This window comes from Muntiacus reevesi, chromosome 12 (genome assembly GCF_963930625.1).
Source record: "Muntiacus reevesi chromosome 12, mMunRee1.1, whole genome shotgun sequence".
Classification (NCBI taxonomy): domain Eukaryota; kingdom Metazoa; phylum Chordata; class Mammalia; order Artiodactyla; family Cervidae; genus Muntiacus; species Muntiacus reevesi.
In genome coordinates this window covers 78,512,464-78,533,110 of record NC_089260.1, presented here as the reverse complement: position 1 = coordinate 78,533,110, position 20,647 = coordinate 78,512,464, and the positions used below count along the sequence as shown (strand labels likewise).

The window sequence follows — 20,647 nt, the reverse complement described above, 5'->3', positions numbered from 1 at the left end:
TGCAAGTTTGCTGAATTTATTAGTTCTTTTTTTTTTATTGGCATCTTTAGGGTTTTCTGTACATAATATCATCTCATCTGGAAACAAAATTTTACTTCTTTATTTCCAATTTGAATGCCTTTTACTTCTTTTTCTTGCCTAATTCCTCTGGTCAAGACTTCCAGTACTATGTTGAACAGAAGTAGAGAGAATGGACATCCTAGTCTTGTTTCTCATCTTAGAGGGAAAGGTTTCAGTATTTCACCACTGGGTATGATGTTAGCTGTGGGCTTTTCACATATGGCCTTTATTGACGCAGTTTCTTTCTATTCTACTAATTAATGGAGATGACACTGTATAAGATTAATTCATTTTAGTTTGATGTAAAGTAGTGACCTTAAAACTATCAATAGGTTATACTCATACTTGGGATAATATAAAGATTATCCAAGTATTATGCAAAACTATCATATACATACAGTTTTACAAAATCAATATCTGGATTCCTAATTTGCAAATATCCTTCTTAAAAATTATCTACCTGAAAACCTGTGGTCTAGGTATCATGTGAATTCTTCTTTCTCATCTACCCTCCCACAATTGCCTTTTGCCCACTTTTCAAAAGAAAAGCAAGCTTCTAATTTCATACTATATCTCTACATATAAAAAACTTCTGAAGTACCAGACAACACCTGAAATGTTGGGGCTGGTCAAAGCCTTTTATTAAGATGCTATTTTCTCCCATTATATCTTACTAAAAGATGTCTTTTCAGTACAATTTTACTTTTTTAGCTGATAAGTACCAACATTTGTGCTACATCTGTCACTTTGATCCATTGACTACTAATAATTATAATGATAACACTTTTTACAGGAAAATGCTAACATTCTGAACCTTACAATCACAGGCCATTTTTAAATTAAAAAAATTTCAATTCATGTGTGTTTTTAATTGCACAGACATTTGATAGTTATCATAAAAAGATATTCAAGCATAAAATATGTTACAATAAGATACAATTTTGTGGGGATTTCAAGAAGGGTCATTTGGATTCTACTGGCTATATTTATAAGAACAATATGACAACTTTAAGAGATCAATGTTTACAACTGATTAGAAATTACATCCTTTGCATCTATTTAAAGATGAAAAATGTTAGCTACCAACTTAAAAATGTACAAGGACATATACAGTTTCAAAAAATACCTTTAAAGGGTTCATGAGCACATAATGACCTAGAGGACAAACTTCAGAAGCCTGCTCATAATGCAGAGAAAGGACAGATGAAAATCTTGAGTGAAAAGAGGAAGGAATCTGGAGAATTGCCATAAGAATAGATGTGCTTCAGAAAGATGCGTGAACAACTGGAGAAAGTGCCAACATTTAGAGCATGTAAATAACACTTTAAAAAAGCTTGAATTACAAAACAAACCAAAAGACCTGGATGGGATATCAAAAGAACTCAAGCTCACTCCACTCCAGGAGAATTAACGAGCGCCCCCACAGCTGAGACGTACCTTTGCTTCCTCAAGTTCTTTGTCGGCAGTCTTGAGCACTTCTTCTTTATGTCTTTCCAACTGCTGTGCTAACTGGTCTATTTCAGTTAATTCCTGGCAGAGTTTTTCATTTTTGTTACTTAAATTAACAACTTCAGATGTTACTGTTTCCTTGGTTTCCATAAGCTCTTGTATATGCTTTTCCAGGTCTTTATTAGCTTGCTGAAGAAAGTCAACCTAAATGGAATTTCTAATTCATAAATCAATAAATCGGAAAATTATCAAATACTGAACTTTCAAAATACTTCAAAACACTGTGTTTTTTAAAATACTGAAACTTAAAACTCCAGCTATTCTACATTTTCAAATTTATAGTTTTGATTTGTAAAACTGCTGATGAGTGGTTTTGTAAAAATATATATATGTCTTCAGTTTTCAAGCATGGAAGGAAAGGATAAGTAAGAAATTTGTGTGAGCCTTTTCCCAATATAGAGTTCTAAATATATGACAAGATTACCACTATGATGATATTAGTCTGGAGTGCAGTCCCATACAGTAGCCACTAGCATCTGCATATGGCTGCTGAGCACTTAAAATGTGGCTAGTCCAGAGGTGTGCTATAAATACAAAGAGGAGTCCAAAGACTCAGTACAAAAAAATAGTACAATATGCCAAAGATATCTGACAACACCAACTACATGTTGAAATGATAACATTTTGGATATATGTAAGTAGATACACTATTAAAATTAATTTCACTTGTTTTTACTTTTTTTAATCAGACTACTAGGAAATTTTAAATGACATATGTGGCTCATACCCTATTTCTACTGAACAGCACTGCTCAAGAGCTATGCTAATATTTGGGACTTAATCTACTCTGGCTGCAGTCCAGGCAGCAGTGATATCTATATTTCTAAAGATCCTATGGAAACAACCTAATGTCCTTGACAGGTGAGTGGATAAAGATGATGTAGTGTGTGTGTGTGTGTGTGTGTGTGTGTGTGTGTGTGTGTGTGTGTGTGTGTGTGTGTGTGTGTGTGTGTGTGTGTGTGTGTGTGTGTGTGTGTGTGTGTGTGTGCGCGCGTGCACAAGAGTATTATTCAGCCATAAAAAGAAGGGAATAAAGCCATTTACAGACACATGGGCAAACCTAGAGATTATCACACTAAATGAAGTCAGAAAGAAGACAAATACCAGGTGATATCCCTTATGTGTGGAATAAAAAAATACAAATGAACTTACTTACAAAGCAGAAACAGACTCGAAGACACAGAAAACAAATTTATGGGTACCAAAGGGGAGAGGGGATTGGGGAGGGATAAATTAGGAGTCTGGGATCAGCAGATACAAACTGTTGTATATAAAATACACAAGGTCCTACCATATAGCACAGGGAACTATATTCAATAACATGTAATAAAACATAATGGAAGGACTTCCCTAGTGGTCCAGTAGTTAGGAATCCCAGCTGCCAAAGCAGGGGACACTAGCGCAACCCTCATCCAGAAACTAGGATCCCGCAGGCCACGGGGCAACTAAGCCTGAAAAATGCAACTCCCGAGCCCGCCCGCTGCAACTGCTAAAGACTGGGCCCTGGAGCTCAAGCTTGGCAAGAAGAGAAGCCGCCTCCGCAAGACGCCTGTGCGCTGCCTACAGTCGCCCCGGCCGTGGGAACCAAAGCCCACGTGCAGCACAGGAGCCCCAGTGCAGTTAAAAACGAAGAGCCACAACGGAAAAGAATATGAAAAACAACACTGATACAATACGGATAACTGAGTCACTTGCTGCACGCCAGAGAGTAACACACAGTGACTCAGCTGTGCTTCAGTTAAAAAAAATTTCTAAAGGCCATTTGTCATGTTTCAAGAAATCTCTTGTTCTTTCACTCTTAGGTCAAACGCATGGCAAGGCAAACTACTACATAGTTAAATAAAAACTATGTTTACTTTTTATATTTATTTTTAAAAATAATATTTGTAATATTATAAAAGAAATAAAAATTTTGAAAATGGAGAAAATCATAAAGAAGACTATCTCACCACACAAAGATAAACCTTTATTAGTGTATTTTGGCGTAGTTCTAGTGTTTTCTCTCTCTGAAAGTACATATACAATTTTTAAAGCAAATTGAGGATTACTTTTTACCTGTAGTTTATTCTCTTCTTTTAAACACCTAATACTGTGGTATTATCAATTCCTACACCTCATTAAATATAAAAACAGGATTTTTCAACAGCTGTACCCAATTTTGGATACTCTGACTCTATGTAATTTTTTCTGCTGTAGATAATACCCAAATAAAAAACCCTTCCACCTTTACAAACCCAAAGACTGTTAAAAACACTTACAACTTTATACGCTCAGTGAAATAATCATAAAAGTCGTTACCTGAATATTAAAATGAGCAATAAGCTTTTCATTGGCTTTATTTCTAGTCTCCAGAGAAAGGATATCAGAGGAGCGACCCCCATCCAATGCAATCGACAGTCGTTCTATCTCTCGTTCTCTAAGTTCAATCTGAAAACATAAAGTTGTGCTATCATTTTTAAAGATATGGTTTTGAACTGAAATGATTAACACTGCACAAATGTTTATTTGAATATACTTCCATTTTTCTTATGTCCCACAATGTACACAAAAGATTAGCATTCATATATGTTACTGACACATAAATGGTATTATGAGATCCATTTAAGCAGAGCAAAAATATACACAGAAAATCTCAACCTAAGAATTGTCAACACAGGTTTCATATGTATTTTTATTGAAGAGATTCTTTCTAATTTTATGTTTTGTTTTTTCCCTCCTCTAAGATTAGGCAATGTTTATACAAAAAGAAACTAAGTCCCGGAACTGAGTTTGAACTACTTCAGTGCCTGGTGAAATAAATGGGAGATAAACAAATGAATATAAAACAAAAAGGAAAGTGATTTGCTATTGAAACTCATTATTAAAAAGGATATAAGGCCGGAATGAATTTGCTTTACTATCTATTATGTAGAAAAAAACAGACATACAATCAAAAACATCCCTACCAACCATGAATTCACATGCAAGAATCTACAAAAACACACACACTTTCAAACTTTGGTTTTCAAAAAAAAAATTGAAAACAAAAACCAAGTATTCAATTTAACAAACAATTATTGAGCATAGTTCTAAATATACAAATATGAATAAAACATGATCCCTTACTTTCAGGAACACACAGCTTTACAGGAAAAGCAATAAAGTAAACCAATAATTGCTTTAATATGTTGTTCAATGATACAATAATAGAAATAGGTATATAGTACCAAAATAGTCAAGGGAACAAATAAGTCCAAAAAAGTTATAAAATATGCCAGGCAGAGAAGAAAGGAGGGATATTCTAGGCAGTGACAAAGAAGCACAGGCAACACGCTATGTTTAAAGGAGCAGAAGTGACTCAGTGTGACTGAATTACAACACGCAAGGGGAATTAACAGTTGGAGATGAGGCCAAAGAATTAGGCAGGAACTAATTATGATAAGCTCTGTATACTTCACTAGGGAGAAATATTACTCAGGACTAAAGGGTGAATGTGATAAGAATAGGGCCAGAAGCAAGGAGACCTACTGTAGGAACATATGAGAGATGATTAGAGCCTAAGAAACAGTGGGACAGGACAGAACAGAATATGTAAGTTTAAGAACTGATAGAACTCGGCAAGTGGTATGTGACAGGCAGAGAATGAGACGTATAAAGACTCCAGAATGCTGGCTTGGGTGGATGCTGAAGCTTCCAACCAAAGTTGAGCATATAGAAGGAGAAACGAATGTGAGACAGAAGCTGAAAGTTCAGCACTAGGCATATGTGAACACACAGCCTTCATCCAAATGGAAATGCCAGTGTCAAGCTGGGCATATCAGAACAGAACTCAGCAGAGAAGTGTCAGCCTGAGAGGCTGGGGAGTCACCAATATTCAGGTAATAAACTAAGAGAGTAGATGAGACTATCTGAGAAAACATGGAGAGGAGAAGTCAAAGAATCCTGGGGTTTGGTGATATTTTAGGGAGGAGGCAGACAAAAGAGCAAAGACGATATTATAAGAGGCTAAAAAAAAAAAGGCAAGAAAAGGAAAACAAAAAGAAAATGAAGCCACAGAAGAGTTTCAAAGAGAAATGATCAATAATGTCAAATACTGCAGAGTGAGTCAGGAAAATGAAGACTTAAAGTATCCTTCCGGATGCGGCAACTAATGTCAATGGTAACAGTAACTAGACCAACTTATACAGTGGGGGACAGAGGCCAACAGAAGGTTAAGAAGTGAACAGGAAGTGAAGAAGTAGAGAAAGAAGAATAAGACACCCTTTAGACTGGCTCAGACGGTAAAGCATCTGTCTGCAATGCAGGAGACCCGGGTTCGATCCCTGGGTTGGGAAGATCCCCTGGAGAAGGAAATGGCAGCCCACTCCAGTATTCTTGCCTGGAAAATCCCAAGGACCGCGGAGCCTGGTAGGCTACCATCCGTGGGGTCGCAAAGAGTCAGACACGATGGGGTCACAAAGAGTCGGACATGACTGAGCAACTTCACTTTCACTTTCAGAGAAGTAGGCATGAGGGAGAAGAAGGCCTTAGTTAGCAAGAGGGGAAAGGTAATTAAAAGATTTTTTAAGGGGTATTAGTGATGATGATAAAAGCATCTCCTCACAGTACTGAAAAAATGTATACTCATTAAAATGGCCATATAAGTTTGCTAAAGAATAACTGATTAAAGCAATATCCTAAGGAGAAGAGAGGGAATGGGGCCAAGCACACAAAACAGGAAGAATACCATCCTACCCATTAAGTCTTAAGGAGAACCTGTGAATATTGCTCATTTTAAAGGCAGAGATAGGAAAATGAAAAAGAAGATGATGTCCTAAGAAGGAGGGTGTTACAGGCCATGGAAAGAGCTTGAAGAGAACAGTAAAATCTGGAATATATGCTGAGAACAGAACAAACTCCCACCAAAAAAAAAAAAAACTGATAGAGCAGACTCAATCAAGACTGATAACCACATGAAATTGGTGATTTCAATCAGAACGGTCAGGCTATTTTCTTCAAACGCCTCAGCCACCTCATGGAGACAATAAAGACTGATCAGTTTATGTTCATAAAGTACTTAGAAAAAAAATGTGATGAAAGAATGACTGAATATAAATTGAAAAATATCAATTAATATTCATCTCATATGCATATTTGATATGTTCAACATCTCTCCATAAAGTAAGTTTTTTGGATGACATTACTACAATTCCTTTTAACTCCATCTATCCAAGTGATCTTCAAAGTACTTTATAAACTTAACACTTATACCAATACACAGGTTATATCTATACTGGTATGTGCAGATTTCTTTACTCCAAAAAAACGTAGTTATGTGCAGAATATGAAAAACGTGCTACCTGATTTAAACTTCAGTAAGCATATTAAGAAAGAAAGCCTATAATTACCCAAATCAGAATTTATCCAAGACACAAAAAGAAAGTATAAAAGAACAAAGGTTGTTCAAAGTTTTCATGTAACCCCGAGTCTATTTACTCCCTTGCTTCTTTAGAAAACCATCTTATGGGGCACCAGTGCTTATAGAGAAAGTTTTCACGTAACCCCAAATCTGTTCACTCCCTTGCTTCTTTACAGAGCACCAGTGCTTTTAGAGAAAACATTCAACAAGCATGGCCACTCGGAAGAGTAACTTTCAAAGACATACTCAAAATGATAAAATCTACAGAAAGGGTAAAACAAGTTTTTAAAAAGACTATCATAAAGCATAATACACTTCAATAAAATATCTCTTGAGATGGAAACAGTTAATATGGTCATAATATTTGGGGAGATATATGACTCACCTTAAAAAAAAAACAAACTACTACTCACCTCAATGCATAGTGCAGGGAATGAACTGAAGGCTCTGAAGCCATCTAAGCCATTCCATCTATTAATTCTATTAACGAATTTACTAAAAAGAAAAGCTGTATTAAAAACTCAGGTATCAGAAATATTAAACATAACCCAATTCTATTTACAGTCACAGCGCACTCACCTCAATCCCAACTAGATAAATAAAAAATCCTACCTGCTTGTTATAATCTCAGTCCACTTTCCATCACTGCTAACTTCTCTTGTAACTGGCACACTTCCTGTTGAAGTTCTTGAATTCTGAAACATATTTATAAGTAATTTCAATATATTTTTGATAAGAAATACAAAATTACAAAAGTGAAATTAGATGCCTTCTTTTAAAAACCCTGAACTTTTTGTTTCTCAGTGAGGTAGGAGGTGCTGGGCCAAAGGGTTCCCAGGCCACAGCACAGAGTACATTATCTTAGAGATTTAATTTTATAAGAACAGATACAAAACTGAGTGGTAAATAATCTGAAACTCAGAATCATTATGTCTCCTACTGCATTTTGAGTCTTAAGACAAATTCTTCTGGGTACTGTTGCCAATTCTTAGGTTCAGGGAACTAAGCATCAAATCTAAAACTCACAATACTATTAAGTGAAATAAGGGACTAAATGTTTTCTGACCCCACATGACCCTGTATTTTCTAACAAATTATCTTGCAATCTTAGAGAGAAGAAAAATACTAAGAAATACCAATTTTCCAGGTAACTACAGCAAAAAAAACCTACTCTTTCCTGGAACTTGTTAATTCCAAGAAAATCAAGATTTGTCTAAATCATCTGAATTGTATGAATGCCTAAATGTACTGTACTACATCAAACTTTGCCAAGCATTAACAAAACAGGACATAATCACTTTCATACTGGAAAAATAAAGCCTGAAGCCAGGTTTAATTTTGAGAGAGATTTTCCATAGGGTCGGCACAGCACCACTGAACACTGCGTGTACCTGCTGCTAGTACTACCAGAGCCAACACCGCCCACTGACCTAGGAGCAGGAGCGCAGCACGCACGCAACCGCACTCACACACGCATGAGTGACTGAACACAGTGCATGTGCAAAGTGAAACAAGTAAGATAATCAAGAGACTGATGCTACCTACCATGGCTTGACAGAAAAGAAGAATGCTAAGGCAAAGAAAGAGACAGAAAAGATACACATGTTGTTGTTCAGTTACTAAGCTGTGTCCAACTCTGCGACCCCATGGACTGCAGCATCCCAGGCCTCACTGTTCCTCACCATCTCCCAGAATTTGCCCAAGTTCATGTCCATTGAATCGAATACATATGGAGCCGTCTAAAACTCGGTAAATAATACTAACATATTGTCTAAGTCCTAATTTATAAGTACCAGAAAAACACAAAATATTTCATGGGTAAAGTCAAGTAAGTGTATAAATACAGGTACATAATATTGTGTGAGAATAACTGAGCTGAAGACCCTAATTAGTCCCCCAATCAATGTCCTTTTTTTAAATTGCTACAGACATTAATAATAAAGTAGAAAACTCTCTCATATTGTCTACATGATCTACAAGTAAAAAGCCGGCTGCACTAGCCATTCCCACTAGTGTGTTCTGCACCTAAACCGCGTCTGCAGCCGAGACCTGAGAGGCTGTCACTCGCGCTCTCCTGCTCCTCTGCACCTTCTAACATGTTCTTAATGGCATTCTGTGTATTTCCCCTTGTCTCACCTTCTTACCGGGTTGTAAGTTTCTCAAAAGTTGCATCTTTACAGCCCGAGAACACTTACATAGCCTTTTCCAAAGAGTTTATTGAAATTATAATTAAAATAGAATTTACACCTGATTCCAAGTTAAGGAAACACCAACATACAGAGCTAGAGAATCATGAAGCAAGACTTTCACAGCCAGTTACAAGTCTACTCATGCTACTGGCATTTGAGAAAAATCTCAACTAACAGAGAATCTGTGGAAGATTTACTTGGGTGATAAAGCTGAATGTCAAAGCAACTCTACTGAAATAGGCTCTAGGTGGCACTAAACTGTTTCAAAGCAAATATGGACAGAAACCTCAGATATATGATTTACTTGAAATCAAATTTCAAAACAAGTGAAAACCTTCAATATTCAGAATATATTCAGAAAGCATTTACTGGATGCTTATGCAAAGTTCTATGCTACACACCAGAGATAGGCTAGTTAAGAAGACAAAACCGTACTATCAAGAAATTTAGGGCTAACCAAGTGATGAGGTAACTAAAGCCAACAGAGGATTCTTTAATGCACCTGTCATCAGCCACGTGCAGGAGGTCTGCGATGTAAGGGCCATCCGGCTGAGGAACCGGATATGAACTGATTTCAGAGGGAGGGACTGGTTCATCAATCTGCATGCGCTGGCGCCTGAAAGCAATATTTCTTTTCTTGCCACCTAAAAAAAAAAAGCAAATGTGTATTTCAAAAAACTGAAAACAAAACACTGTCTTAGAATTAAATAGTTCAGAAGGCTAGCCTTTTTGTTATAAACTATGTCTCTGGGTCTTATTACATAAGAGCCAGGTCAAATGTTTTCTCCCTTACATATAAATACCTACCTGATCTTTAACTGAACAACTCATTTCTGCAAACCTCAACAACACATGGTTAGAAAGCAACCTTTATTTTCTGCATGCTTGGTATATATGCCCAGATTTAATCTGTCCCTTCATGAGATGGGGACCAAACTCTGGCAAGACTAAAAGTTGAGTGTGCCTTGTGGTACATAACAGAGCCCAAGAAGTCATCGCCAGCAGAAAACTGTCAAATGAGAAGCTTCAAGGCAATGATAACTAAAATAAACATGTTTATTAAGCAAGGCCAAAGGAGAAGATAACTGAAACTTTAAGAATCAAAATCAGTATATAGCAGAATATGTATCCTGAATTAATGGGGAATTTTCTTAATTATCCTTAAAACCAGCAGGAGTAATTTCTTTTAATGGCTAGATATATCCCATGTTGGTCCAAACCACAAGGATAATTCAGCTTTTCCAGTACCTGGTCAAGATTAGACACGTACTTGAAAAACTAACTGAACCTCACAAAGAACAAACACAACCCATAACTCTGTCTTCCTCAGAATCCTAACAAGTTTTCTATACTCCTACCCTCTTGTTTTGAGGATGAAGAAACCAGGTCAAGAGTATTTAGGTGACCTGCTTGTAGTTACACACCTGAACATGCAAACCACTTTCTTCTTCCCTCATCTCCTGGTTTTCCTCCTCGGCTGGTCCTTCTCAGTTTCTCTCAGAGACCCTCTTCTTCCATCTGTGCCTTAAAAGACAATTTCCTAGGGTCTGTCTTTGGTTCTCCTCTCTTTCCAATCTACATAATCTCACTAGTAACTCCTACCACAGTCAAAGCTTCAGTTCTCAGGATATTCCAATGATTTCCAAATGTGACTCTCCATCTAGGACCATATTTCTGAGGACAGATCTACATATTCCACTGCATACTAGGAGTTTCAATGTGAATGTCCTGTGGATACAACATATTCAACGAACCCTTTGTAGACGGTGGACTTCTGTTCTGTTTTCCATATTCCCTATCTTAAGAAATAGTACCAGGACATCCTTGGTGGTCTTGTGGTTAAGACTAGGGGCGCAGGTTTGATCCCTGGTTAAGGAACTAACATCCCACATGCCCCATGGTGCAGCCAAAAAAAAAAAAGAGAAAGAAATAGTATTAATATCCTCATTCATCCACTCATTCACTTCAAACAGAAATTTGGAAATTCCTCTACATCCCAAGTTTACTAAATTTATCCATCCCTAAATTTTAGAGATTACACCTCTAAATCACCCTTGATTTAGGCCCACTCTTTTCTCAGAAAATCTAATTATCCTCCTTTTTTAGTTTTCTTAATCTTTTAGTTTCTTCTGAGATGTTCCCCCACATTTCGGCATCTCTTCTGCCCTTGGCTCAGGGTCCTCGCTCTCCCAGCTTATTTTCTGCCACGGATTCCTCCCTGATCCTGGCCTCCCAGTTTGCAATTCTTCAGTTCTTAGAGTCTCCTCTTCACTCAGCTCCAGGCACAGAGTAACATGATTAAGCCTGGACTGTGTTACCAGACAGAACTGAGCCAGCTTCCAGATCTTCAGCTCTCTTCTGAGGCAGCCTTCATTCTGACCAAATTACTGCTGGTCCTCGCCGTGTTCTTTAATCCCTCAGTCTCTACCAAGTCTCATAATTCAGCACCTCCCTTCCCCTCATTTACTTCCGTGACCTTAATCTCATGGTTCAGACACCTCCATGGTCTGGTTACTACTACTGGGGGTTCTTCCATCAACTTTGAGCCTGGACAACCACTAACGCTGCATATGCCCCATCATTTCTTTTTCCTTCTCTGATAACTACTGAGCATTAGGCTAAGAAGACTAAAATAAACTAAGAAATAACAAAGTATATCATTTTCAAAGTCTTTAGAGTATGAATTATTTTTATAATTAATAATGATGGTGATAATAATAGAAAAAAGAATTCAAATTAATAATGAAAGAAAACCCTAGGCACTGAGGATAGACTCCTTACACCTAAGAAGTTTACTGTTATATAAGTTTCTAAGCACATGTATAGAATATAAGCTGGGTCTCCAGAAATCAATTTTAAAGGTTCTGTGACTATCCAAATACATTTTTTCAAATACTAAAGTCTAAAGCATGAATACCCAAAGTCCCATTTCAGTCAACAGTTTTAACATCTTTAAAAGATTAGATGTATATAATTTGTTTTGAGAGGGAACAGATTCACCTGGAGTTTGAACTACAGCTTGCAAACTCTTTTCTTGAAGCTGTTGAATTTTTCCATTCTTAGCTTTACTTTCTTTCTCCATAAGTTTGAGTTTATGAATATATTGATTATTTAGAAATTTCAGATCAGCTGTTTCATGTGCGCACTTTTTCAATGTGGTTTTCAACTCTTAAAATGAAAAAGATTTAAAGAGCATTTTATACATCAAGAAGTTCTCCCATTTCATAAAACAAAATAATCACAATAATTTGAAAGGCTCCACCTGATTCTTATATGCTTTGTTAGAAGGTTGTAACTTTTCTACCACGATTAACAAAACTGCAAACAAGTCACTAAGCACAAAAAGGAATTATATTTTTCTTCTGTGATGAGACTAATATGAGCTTTTGATCCAGTAAATTGGATATGAAGCTAAGGGATTATCAATTCATGCCAAGCATTAGCCAGGGCTTTCTACTAAATACAAGAAGATTTTATAATAAGTTAGCCACATAATTTACCCTTTGCCTAGTACCTCTGAAATCATTCTATCTTCCAGGTCAAAAACAGGGTATAAAAGAATCAGAACAATAGACACACAACTTTTTCTCAGAAACACAGAAGTTGTTACAAGGAAATTTTTCTTCAGTACCAGCATTTAATATTTTCTACAGCAACTTCTGGGCTTCCCAGATGCCACAGTTGGTAAAGAATCTGCCTGCCAATGCAGGAGACACAAGAGATGCGGGTTCAATCCCTGGGTTGGGAAGATCCCCTGGTGAAGTAAAAGGCAACCCACTCCAGTATTCTTGCCTGGAAAATTCCATGGACAGAGGAGATTGGTGGGTTACAGTTCACAGGTTCACAAAGAGTCAAACACAACTGAGCGCACACCACAACCATTACAGCAATTTTAATTCTAAAAATGTAATCCACATTCAGTGAAGATGAATATAGTTGTGGAATGCAAATTTATTTTTCTTGTGGAAATTCTTCAACACACCCTACAATATTTCAGGAACTATCAGTAGGAAGACTATCACATTTTCTAATCAATAGTTTCAAAGGTAGAGTAGGATTTCCCACATATAAAATGAAAAGGGCAAAAATTTCAAAAGTCACAAAAATTTACCTTTAATATGTTGACCTGATTGTTCTCTCAGTTTCATTAATTCCAGGTATAATTCATTATTTTCTTTACTCAACCTTGCATTTTCAAGTTTATAAGGTTCCAATACAAAATCAAAATTGGCACTCTCTTTTTCAGCTTTCACAGCAGATAATTTTGATTTCCGAAGACTTTCTGTTGTATGAACTAGATCACCAACATTAAAGAATGGAAAATGCAAATACAAGGAAACATTCTATTAACTTTTAATAACTAAAAGCAGACTTCTAAAAGGACTTAAATGTTAATACTAACATGCTATCAAATCGAAAATCAAACATACAAAAACAAACACTAGAGGTCTTTCAAGGTACTAAGAAGGTCTCAAAACTTTCCTGTCGTAATTAAGTTATAAAACATATACATATAGGCAGAACCATCTTTAAACCTGATCTCACTCACCCCCCATGTCTAATTAGTCACCTGATCCTGTGGAATCTGTGAATCTTACTTGGTCATTTAACATTTACTGAATGCCTGCTACATGTTAAGTGTCAGGGATGCAACAAACACGGATCAGTTACCTACCTCTAAGAACACAGATGAACAGAATATTCACTACATCAACATTTACTGGGCAGGGAACATGGTAAGGAACCCACTGACATGGAGCTTATATCCTACTAACAATTTGTCAAAAGTTACGGTACTATGTGATAAACTCAATAAATATTTCAGTGCCGACCTTGTGTTCAGCCTGTCCTAGGTATGGCGGTGAAACAGTCAGTCTCTAGTTTCTTGGAAGTCTGCATTCTAATGGGAAGGTAAAACAAATTTCCAACAACAATAACAGCTAAGGTAACGTGCAGTATATGTGACAGAGAGCTGCAGGCCATATAGCTAACTGAGCGTAAAGACAAAGCAGGAAGGAGAGGAGAAAGAGACTTTACAGGCAGACAGAACAGCACATGGAGAGACCAAGGGCGAGAGCGAACATGTTTTCAGGAGCTTAGGTGGTTGGTGCAGGGAAGATGAAGGGAATGTAAAATCACTGGGGAAAATGTGTGTCAGTTTCTTGGAAAGTTAAACATACTCCCACCCTATAATTCTGAATTGCTGACCTAGAACTAGATCATGAAGGATTCTGGAGGCCATACTAGAGACCACAAAGTATCTTTCATCCACTCTCTTCTTTTCATCATTATCACTTATAGTCCTACTGCAAAAACTTCCTAGACCATTTCTCTGCTCTAATTAGTCTCAAATCACAGTAATAAGATTCATGTGGAAAAGAGTAAAAATCACAAAGAATCTTTCAGCTAAATTAACATGTTCACAGCTAAAGTCATGATCAACCACCTTAGATCGGCATTATAAATGCGTAGCAATTAGAGACCAGTGACTAACATAATATCATGTCAACTGCATTTCAATAAAATAAAAACCAGTGAATAAAGCAGCTACAGAACTCCTAACTAGATCAGAAAATCACATTAAAAACTGTATTTTACTCACAGACAAAACCCTCAGAAACATTTACTCTAAACAGTATAGACTGCACGGTGACCCTGGAGTTTTGCGACGTGGAGAAGAGAGAAGCTTCAGACGATTTAAGGACTTTAAAAGTCTACCCATTTCTGCACTAAAGCACAAAGCTCAACAAGAAACTAGATAAAGGGGATTCAGGGTCACACAAGTTTGCAGTAGTGTTCCCATCTTTACCTGAAAAGTTTCTCCACCAAAGGTAAACAGTCCACTGTCAAAGTCTGGCGGTATCCCAACGGATCCAATCTTTTCCTAATATTAAGATACTTTCTTTCTGCAGCTGTAGTCATCTTGTGTTCCAAACTAGGTTTATTCACTTCCAAAAATTAAAATCCTATAAGAAAAGAGTGAAACATCATTCTATTATCAGTTATTATTATTGTTTAATGTTTTAAAAAAGGATTCTTTTATTATGAAGCAATTATTTTTTTTTTATTTCTTTTCAGGCAGACAGCTCTCTAGAATATTTAGATTTATTTAAATCCAATGCTAAAGATATCCATGTTGCTGCATTAAAATAAATATCCCCTCATAAACTTAATACACAGAAGTTAAAACAATAAAACCTCTAGACAAAAGAAAGAAGAATATTTTTTCAAACCTGAGACAGGCAGAGAATACTTAGAGAAGCCTCTTTTAAGTTTTTCTTTTAAATATAAAAGAGAAACTTGATAAATTGGATTTCTTCAAATTAAAAATGTCTGCTTATCAAAATATATCCTTTTATTTGACAAAACAAAAACTTAGAAGAGTAGGAGAAACATATGCATAATATCTAACAAAGGATTTGTATACAAAATACAGAAAGAACCCTTACAATTCAATAATAAAGATAACCCAATAAGAAATGCAAGGCTAAGATTTGCAAAAGATATTTAAATGAGAATAATCATATGAAAAGATGCTTAACACCACTAGACATCAGAGAAATACAAATTAAAACCACAATGAAATATAATTTTGTTCATACTAGAATGGCTAAAATTGAAGGTACAATACTAAATGTCTTCAAGGACTTGGAGTAACAGGAATTTTCATATTGCTACCGGAGTGTGAAATCACTGTGGAAAAAGTTTGTGGGAGGGAGGCTCAAGAGGGACAGGATATATAAGTCCTCATAACTGAGTCACGCTGTAGTACAGCAAAGCCAACACAACTCGTAAAGCAATTATCCCCCAATTAAAAATAAATTAAAAAGTGTGGCAGTTTCTCATAAATTTAAAAATACTTCTAGCCTATGACTGTGTAATTCTACTCCAAGGTACTTACTCAAGAACATGAAAATAAACATCTATAAAGAGACTCTACAAGAATATTTGAAGCATCTTTATTCATGATAGCTTCAAACTGGAAACAACCTATACAGAAGAAGGATAAGGACACTATACTTAAACAATGTAATATCACTCAAGAATAAAACAGAACTGGTACCTGTCAACAGTATGGATGAATTTAAAAACATCTGAGCAATAGAAGCCATGATTATATGAAGTTCAAAACAGGCAAAATTAAACCATGTACATAGAAATCATAACAGCTGTCACCTAGGGTGATGGGGGTAGTTGGAGCCTGACTGGAAGGGCATGAGGGAGTTTTCTCAGGTAATGAAAATATTGTGGCAATGGGGACAGACATCACACCAATGTATACATTTATCAAAGCTTTTCAAATAGCATATGTAAAGTTTACTGAGATTAAAAAAGAAAGACCCCAACATGTAAGTAACTCTGGACATCTTTTTATCCTTGTCTTTTTAAATATCTATGAATATATCATCTATCAAACTGCCCTAAAATGGAGTTATCCAAAGATCACTTCTTTAAAAAAAACATGCTCTCTTTTCTAACCTTTGCCAGGTAAATGTGGTCCTAGTACTCAATATTTTTGTTTTACATCTGTATTGCTTTTCACAATTTATATAAAACATGCATGGATATGGATATATGCAAAATTGGATCCTCACAACTACTATGAGGGAAAAAGGGTCAAGGACACCCTCCACATTCAAAGATGAGGAAAGGCTGCCTAGAGACAGGAACTTTTTCTAAATCACAAGGTCACCAAGCAGGTGGGCAGTCAGGTCTCCTGAGTCCTGACCCAGCGCTCAGGTTTCTGCATTATGCCGCCTCAACGTACTAGATGACTCCTAAGTGAGTACTACTCCTTGATAACTTACTAGGTGACTCCTAAGTGAGTACTACTCCTTGATAACTTACTAGGTGACTCCTAAGTGAGTACTACTCCTTGATAACTTACTAGATGACTCCTAAGTGAGTACTACTCCTTGATAACTTACTAGGTGACTCCTAAGTGAGGACTACTCCTTGATAACTTACTAGGTGACTCCTAAGTGAGTACTACTACTTGATAACTTACTAGGTGACTCCTAAGTGAGTACTACTCCTTGATAACTTACTAGGTGACTCCTAAGTGAGTACTACTCCTTGATAACTTACTAGGTGACTCCTAAGTGAGGACTACTCCTTGATAACTTACTAGGTGACTCCTAAGTGAGTACTACTCCTTGATAACTTACTAGATGACTCCTAAGTGAGGACTACTCCTTGATAACTTACTAGGTGACTCCTAAGTGAGGACTACTCCTTGATAACTTACTAGATGACTCCTAAGTGAGTACTACTCCTTGATAACTTACTATGTGACTCCTAAGTGAGGACTACTCCTTGATAACTTACTAGGTGACTCCTAAGTGAGGACTACTCCTTGATAAGTTACTAGGTGACTCCTAAGTGAGTACTACTCCTTGATAACTTACTAGGTGACTCCTAAGTGAGGACTACTCCTTGATAACTTACTAGGTGACTCCTAAGTGAGGACTACTCCTTGATAACTTACTAGGTGACTCCTAAGTGAGGACTACTCCTTGATAACTTACTAGGTGACTCCTAAGTGAGTACTACTCCTTGATAACTTACTAGGTGACTCCTAAGTGAGGACTACTCCTTGATAACTTACTAGGTGACTCCTAAGTGAGTACTACTCCTTGATAACTTACTAGATGACTCCTAAGTGAGGACTACTCCTTGATAACTCCTTCCTACAAATCTCTCCCTCTCCACATTCTCGTTAGCCTTTTCTCTGAATGACGTCCCCATTCTATGCTAGGTTCTTTGTAGGTTCCTTCCACAAGAGGGACCTGACTGATGCAGGTGTTCTAGAAAAAGTCCTGAAGAAGTCAGAAGTGCACCTGTCAGAACAAGAACCAGCAGGGCCTCACAATTCATACATGCCTCCTTTTCGTCTGGTATCAACTTTGGTTACCCGGAAAGAATACATCCTCACATCCTTCTGAGAGACAGTATGAGTAAGTACTAAAAAAGAAAAATCATCAACACATACGACAGATGAAAAAGATTAAAATCCTCTCAGGAAGGACAAAAACACATTAGGCTTCCCCCACCCAAGCATGGGCTGCTGTCCTTCACCACCACCACAACGCGCCCGTCTACATCATCCGAACACTGCGGCCATACTGAAAGTTTTCCAGCAGAACAACACAAAAGGGAAGGTTTGGAGGTCCTCCACGCGTACGTGTTTGGAACCACCCACTTCCTTAACTTTAGGGAGCTCACGTCTGAAAGCCGGTGCATCTTATTTTTACAAAAGTATCCTGTGCGTGTGTGTGTATAATCTCCTGTGTATATAATAAATATGCACAAGGGCTAGACAAACAAAACACCCCAAACCATCATTAACTAGGTTATCTCGCGAATCCTCCCTCACTGAACTAAAAACAGTAGAGAGTGGAAGAGGGGATGTTTACTAAGGTGCCGGACAAAGGTTAATAAATGACTCGTCCTAGGCTTTGGGGCACTTTTGTTTTACAAAGAGCCTGTATGATTCTTATACGAAAGGGTGTTTTAACTTTCAAATCAACCCATCAGTCGGTAGGAGGCGGATCTGCTGGAACCGCACAGACGCGCGGCGAGCGGGGCCGGAGGAACCGGGAGCCCTGGCAACCCCAGGCCGACCTCCGGGCCGCAGTTCCGCGGTCGGGCGCTGAAGGGAAGGGGGTGTCCGCGGCGAGGCGACAGGGCTCCGCGCCCCGGCCGCCCGGGGCCCGCTTCCTCCCGAGGCCGCGCGGCCTCCCTCCCGGCAGCTGCCGGGCCCGGCCCGCGGGGACGGCCCTGGAGGCGGAGGCGCCGCCCTGCCCAGCCCTCCCGCCCCGCGCCGCGCTCAGCCGCAGCCCCGGCCGCCGCTCCCTCCGCCTGCGGTCGCATCTCCCCTCGCGCCTCGCCTCCCTCGCTGGCTCCTTCCGCCCAGACACCGGCTCCAGCGCTGGGACAGTTTGAAAATGGCGCGGAGAGACGATCAGGGCCGGCGCGGAGGAGGTGCCGCGGTTGCCTCGGTAACGGGAGCGGCCGACGTTTCGCCGCGCGCAGCGGGGACGCGCCCGACCGGGATGGCGGCGCTGGGCCCCGGTGCCCGGAAACGCAACGGCCCGCACGGCGCGAGGCCGCGGCGCCCCCTGGCGGCCGGCGAGCCCCTAACCTCAGCGGCTGCCGGCGGTAGGAGTCCTCCAAGTCGATCGCGCGCCTTGCTTGACCTTCTCGGCGCGGGGTCAAAATCCCGCCCAGCCCTGGTCCCTGCCGCGGATTAGCCTGCCTTCACCCGTTCGGGGGACGCCTTCGCCTGATCTCCAACGACAGGCGCAATTGCAACTTTCCGTGTCAGCCCCCTAACACAGTTAACTGTTGCTCCCACACCCATGCCCAGATGTGTAGACCCTTATAAAATACTCAGTCCGCTATGATGATATAACATCATGATGTTTTGATCCCGTGAGTTACAACTCATCCCGTCAAAACGTAATTATTTGTTTGTATGTCTCTCCCTGCCGTCCCCAGTTGTGAATTCTTGAAGTCAGAGATTATTTTACTCAGTTATGTTTCTCTGGCACTAACCGCAATAAACATTTGTGAATGGAATTAAATCCAAATCAACTCGGTTTAGAGAGTTTGTTCATAAACCGAAAACACATGGTCAAATTGTAGAATTCTATTTCTTGCGTGAAAACTTCTAGATGATCAGAGACGAGCTCATTTTCTCCTTTCTGATTACTGCTCTGGCAAGTAGGACTTTCATTCTGAAAAGGTATTGTCTTTGCATGCTACCTGACTGCTTTGTGGGTTGTGAATACTTTGTACCCATTCATGTATTGTTTTAGCCGTTTCCGTTGTGTCTTGTCTGCCTTCCGGCTGCTTTAAAAGTTGTTTTGTGGCATTTCTAAGAGGAAGTGAGTTAGGTTCTGTAGATGGCTTTTGTAGTCTTGAAGATGTACCTTTAAATACATTTTTTTTTTCCTGAACAACAAATATTTTTTTTTAAATCACACCAAAATGACTATGCAGTGGCCATCCAGTCCAGATAACTCTGTCCCAAATGCATAGCAGTTAGAAAATGTAAGAATCAAAGTCAAAGAAATTTTAAAAGGTAAGTGGGATACTGAAGTTATAGGCCAGTTTTGCTCCAGGTAACATGGAAGACCAGAGCAAGTTCACTGTTGGACTGAGGTCAGGGTCCCCGGTGCACACCCAAAGTTGTTGCTGTTTGCCACCCAGGTCCTAGGCTTTAGGGGAGCAGCAGGGCTAGGGAAGCAGAAGAAAGTAGAAACTGAGCTTGCTCTGGGCTCTCCCCAAATCACCAGGGGACGGGAGTCCTGAATTGGGGGTCAATCCTGGTAGGCCTACCCTCAAAATTGATAATTAGGAGGAGGTAGAGCTAGATGGGACCTGAATTGCAGGCAGATTCTTTGCCATCTGAGCCACCAGGGAAGCCCATGAATACTGGAGTGGGCAGCCTATCCCTTCTCTGGGGAAACTTCCTGACCCAGGAATCCAGAGGGAGTCAGTCTCCTGC

At 38.8% G+C, this 20,647-nt stretch overlaps 1 protein-coding gene across 1 annotated transcript in view; it reads right to left on the bottom strand.

Moving 5' to 3' along the window:
- The window catches only part of LOC136144768 (centrosomal protein of 135 kDa-like), a 37,592-nt gene extending 19,214 nt beyond the window's left edge, over positions 1-18,378 (bottom strand). The window contains 9 exon segments of the mRNA XM_065902619.1: positions 1,498-1,713; positions 3,868-3,996; positions 7,559-7,574; positions 7,576-7,641; positions 9,638-9,779; positions 12,136-12,303; positions 13,247-13,429; positions 18,019-18,099; positions 18,189-18,378. Coding sequence (XP_065758691.1) covers positions 1,498-1,713; positions 3,868-3,996; positions 7,559-7,574; positions 7,576-7,641; positions 9,638-9,779; positions 12,136-12,303; positions 13,247-13,429; positions 18,019-18,099; positions 18,189-18,378 — 1,191 coding nt within the window.
- Positions 18,379-20,647: the final 2,269 nt, after the last annotated feature.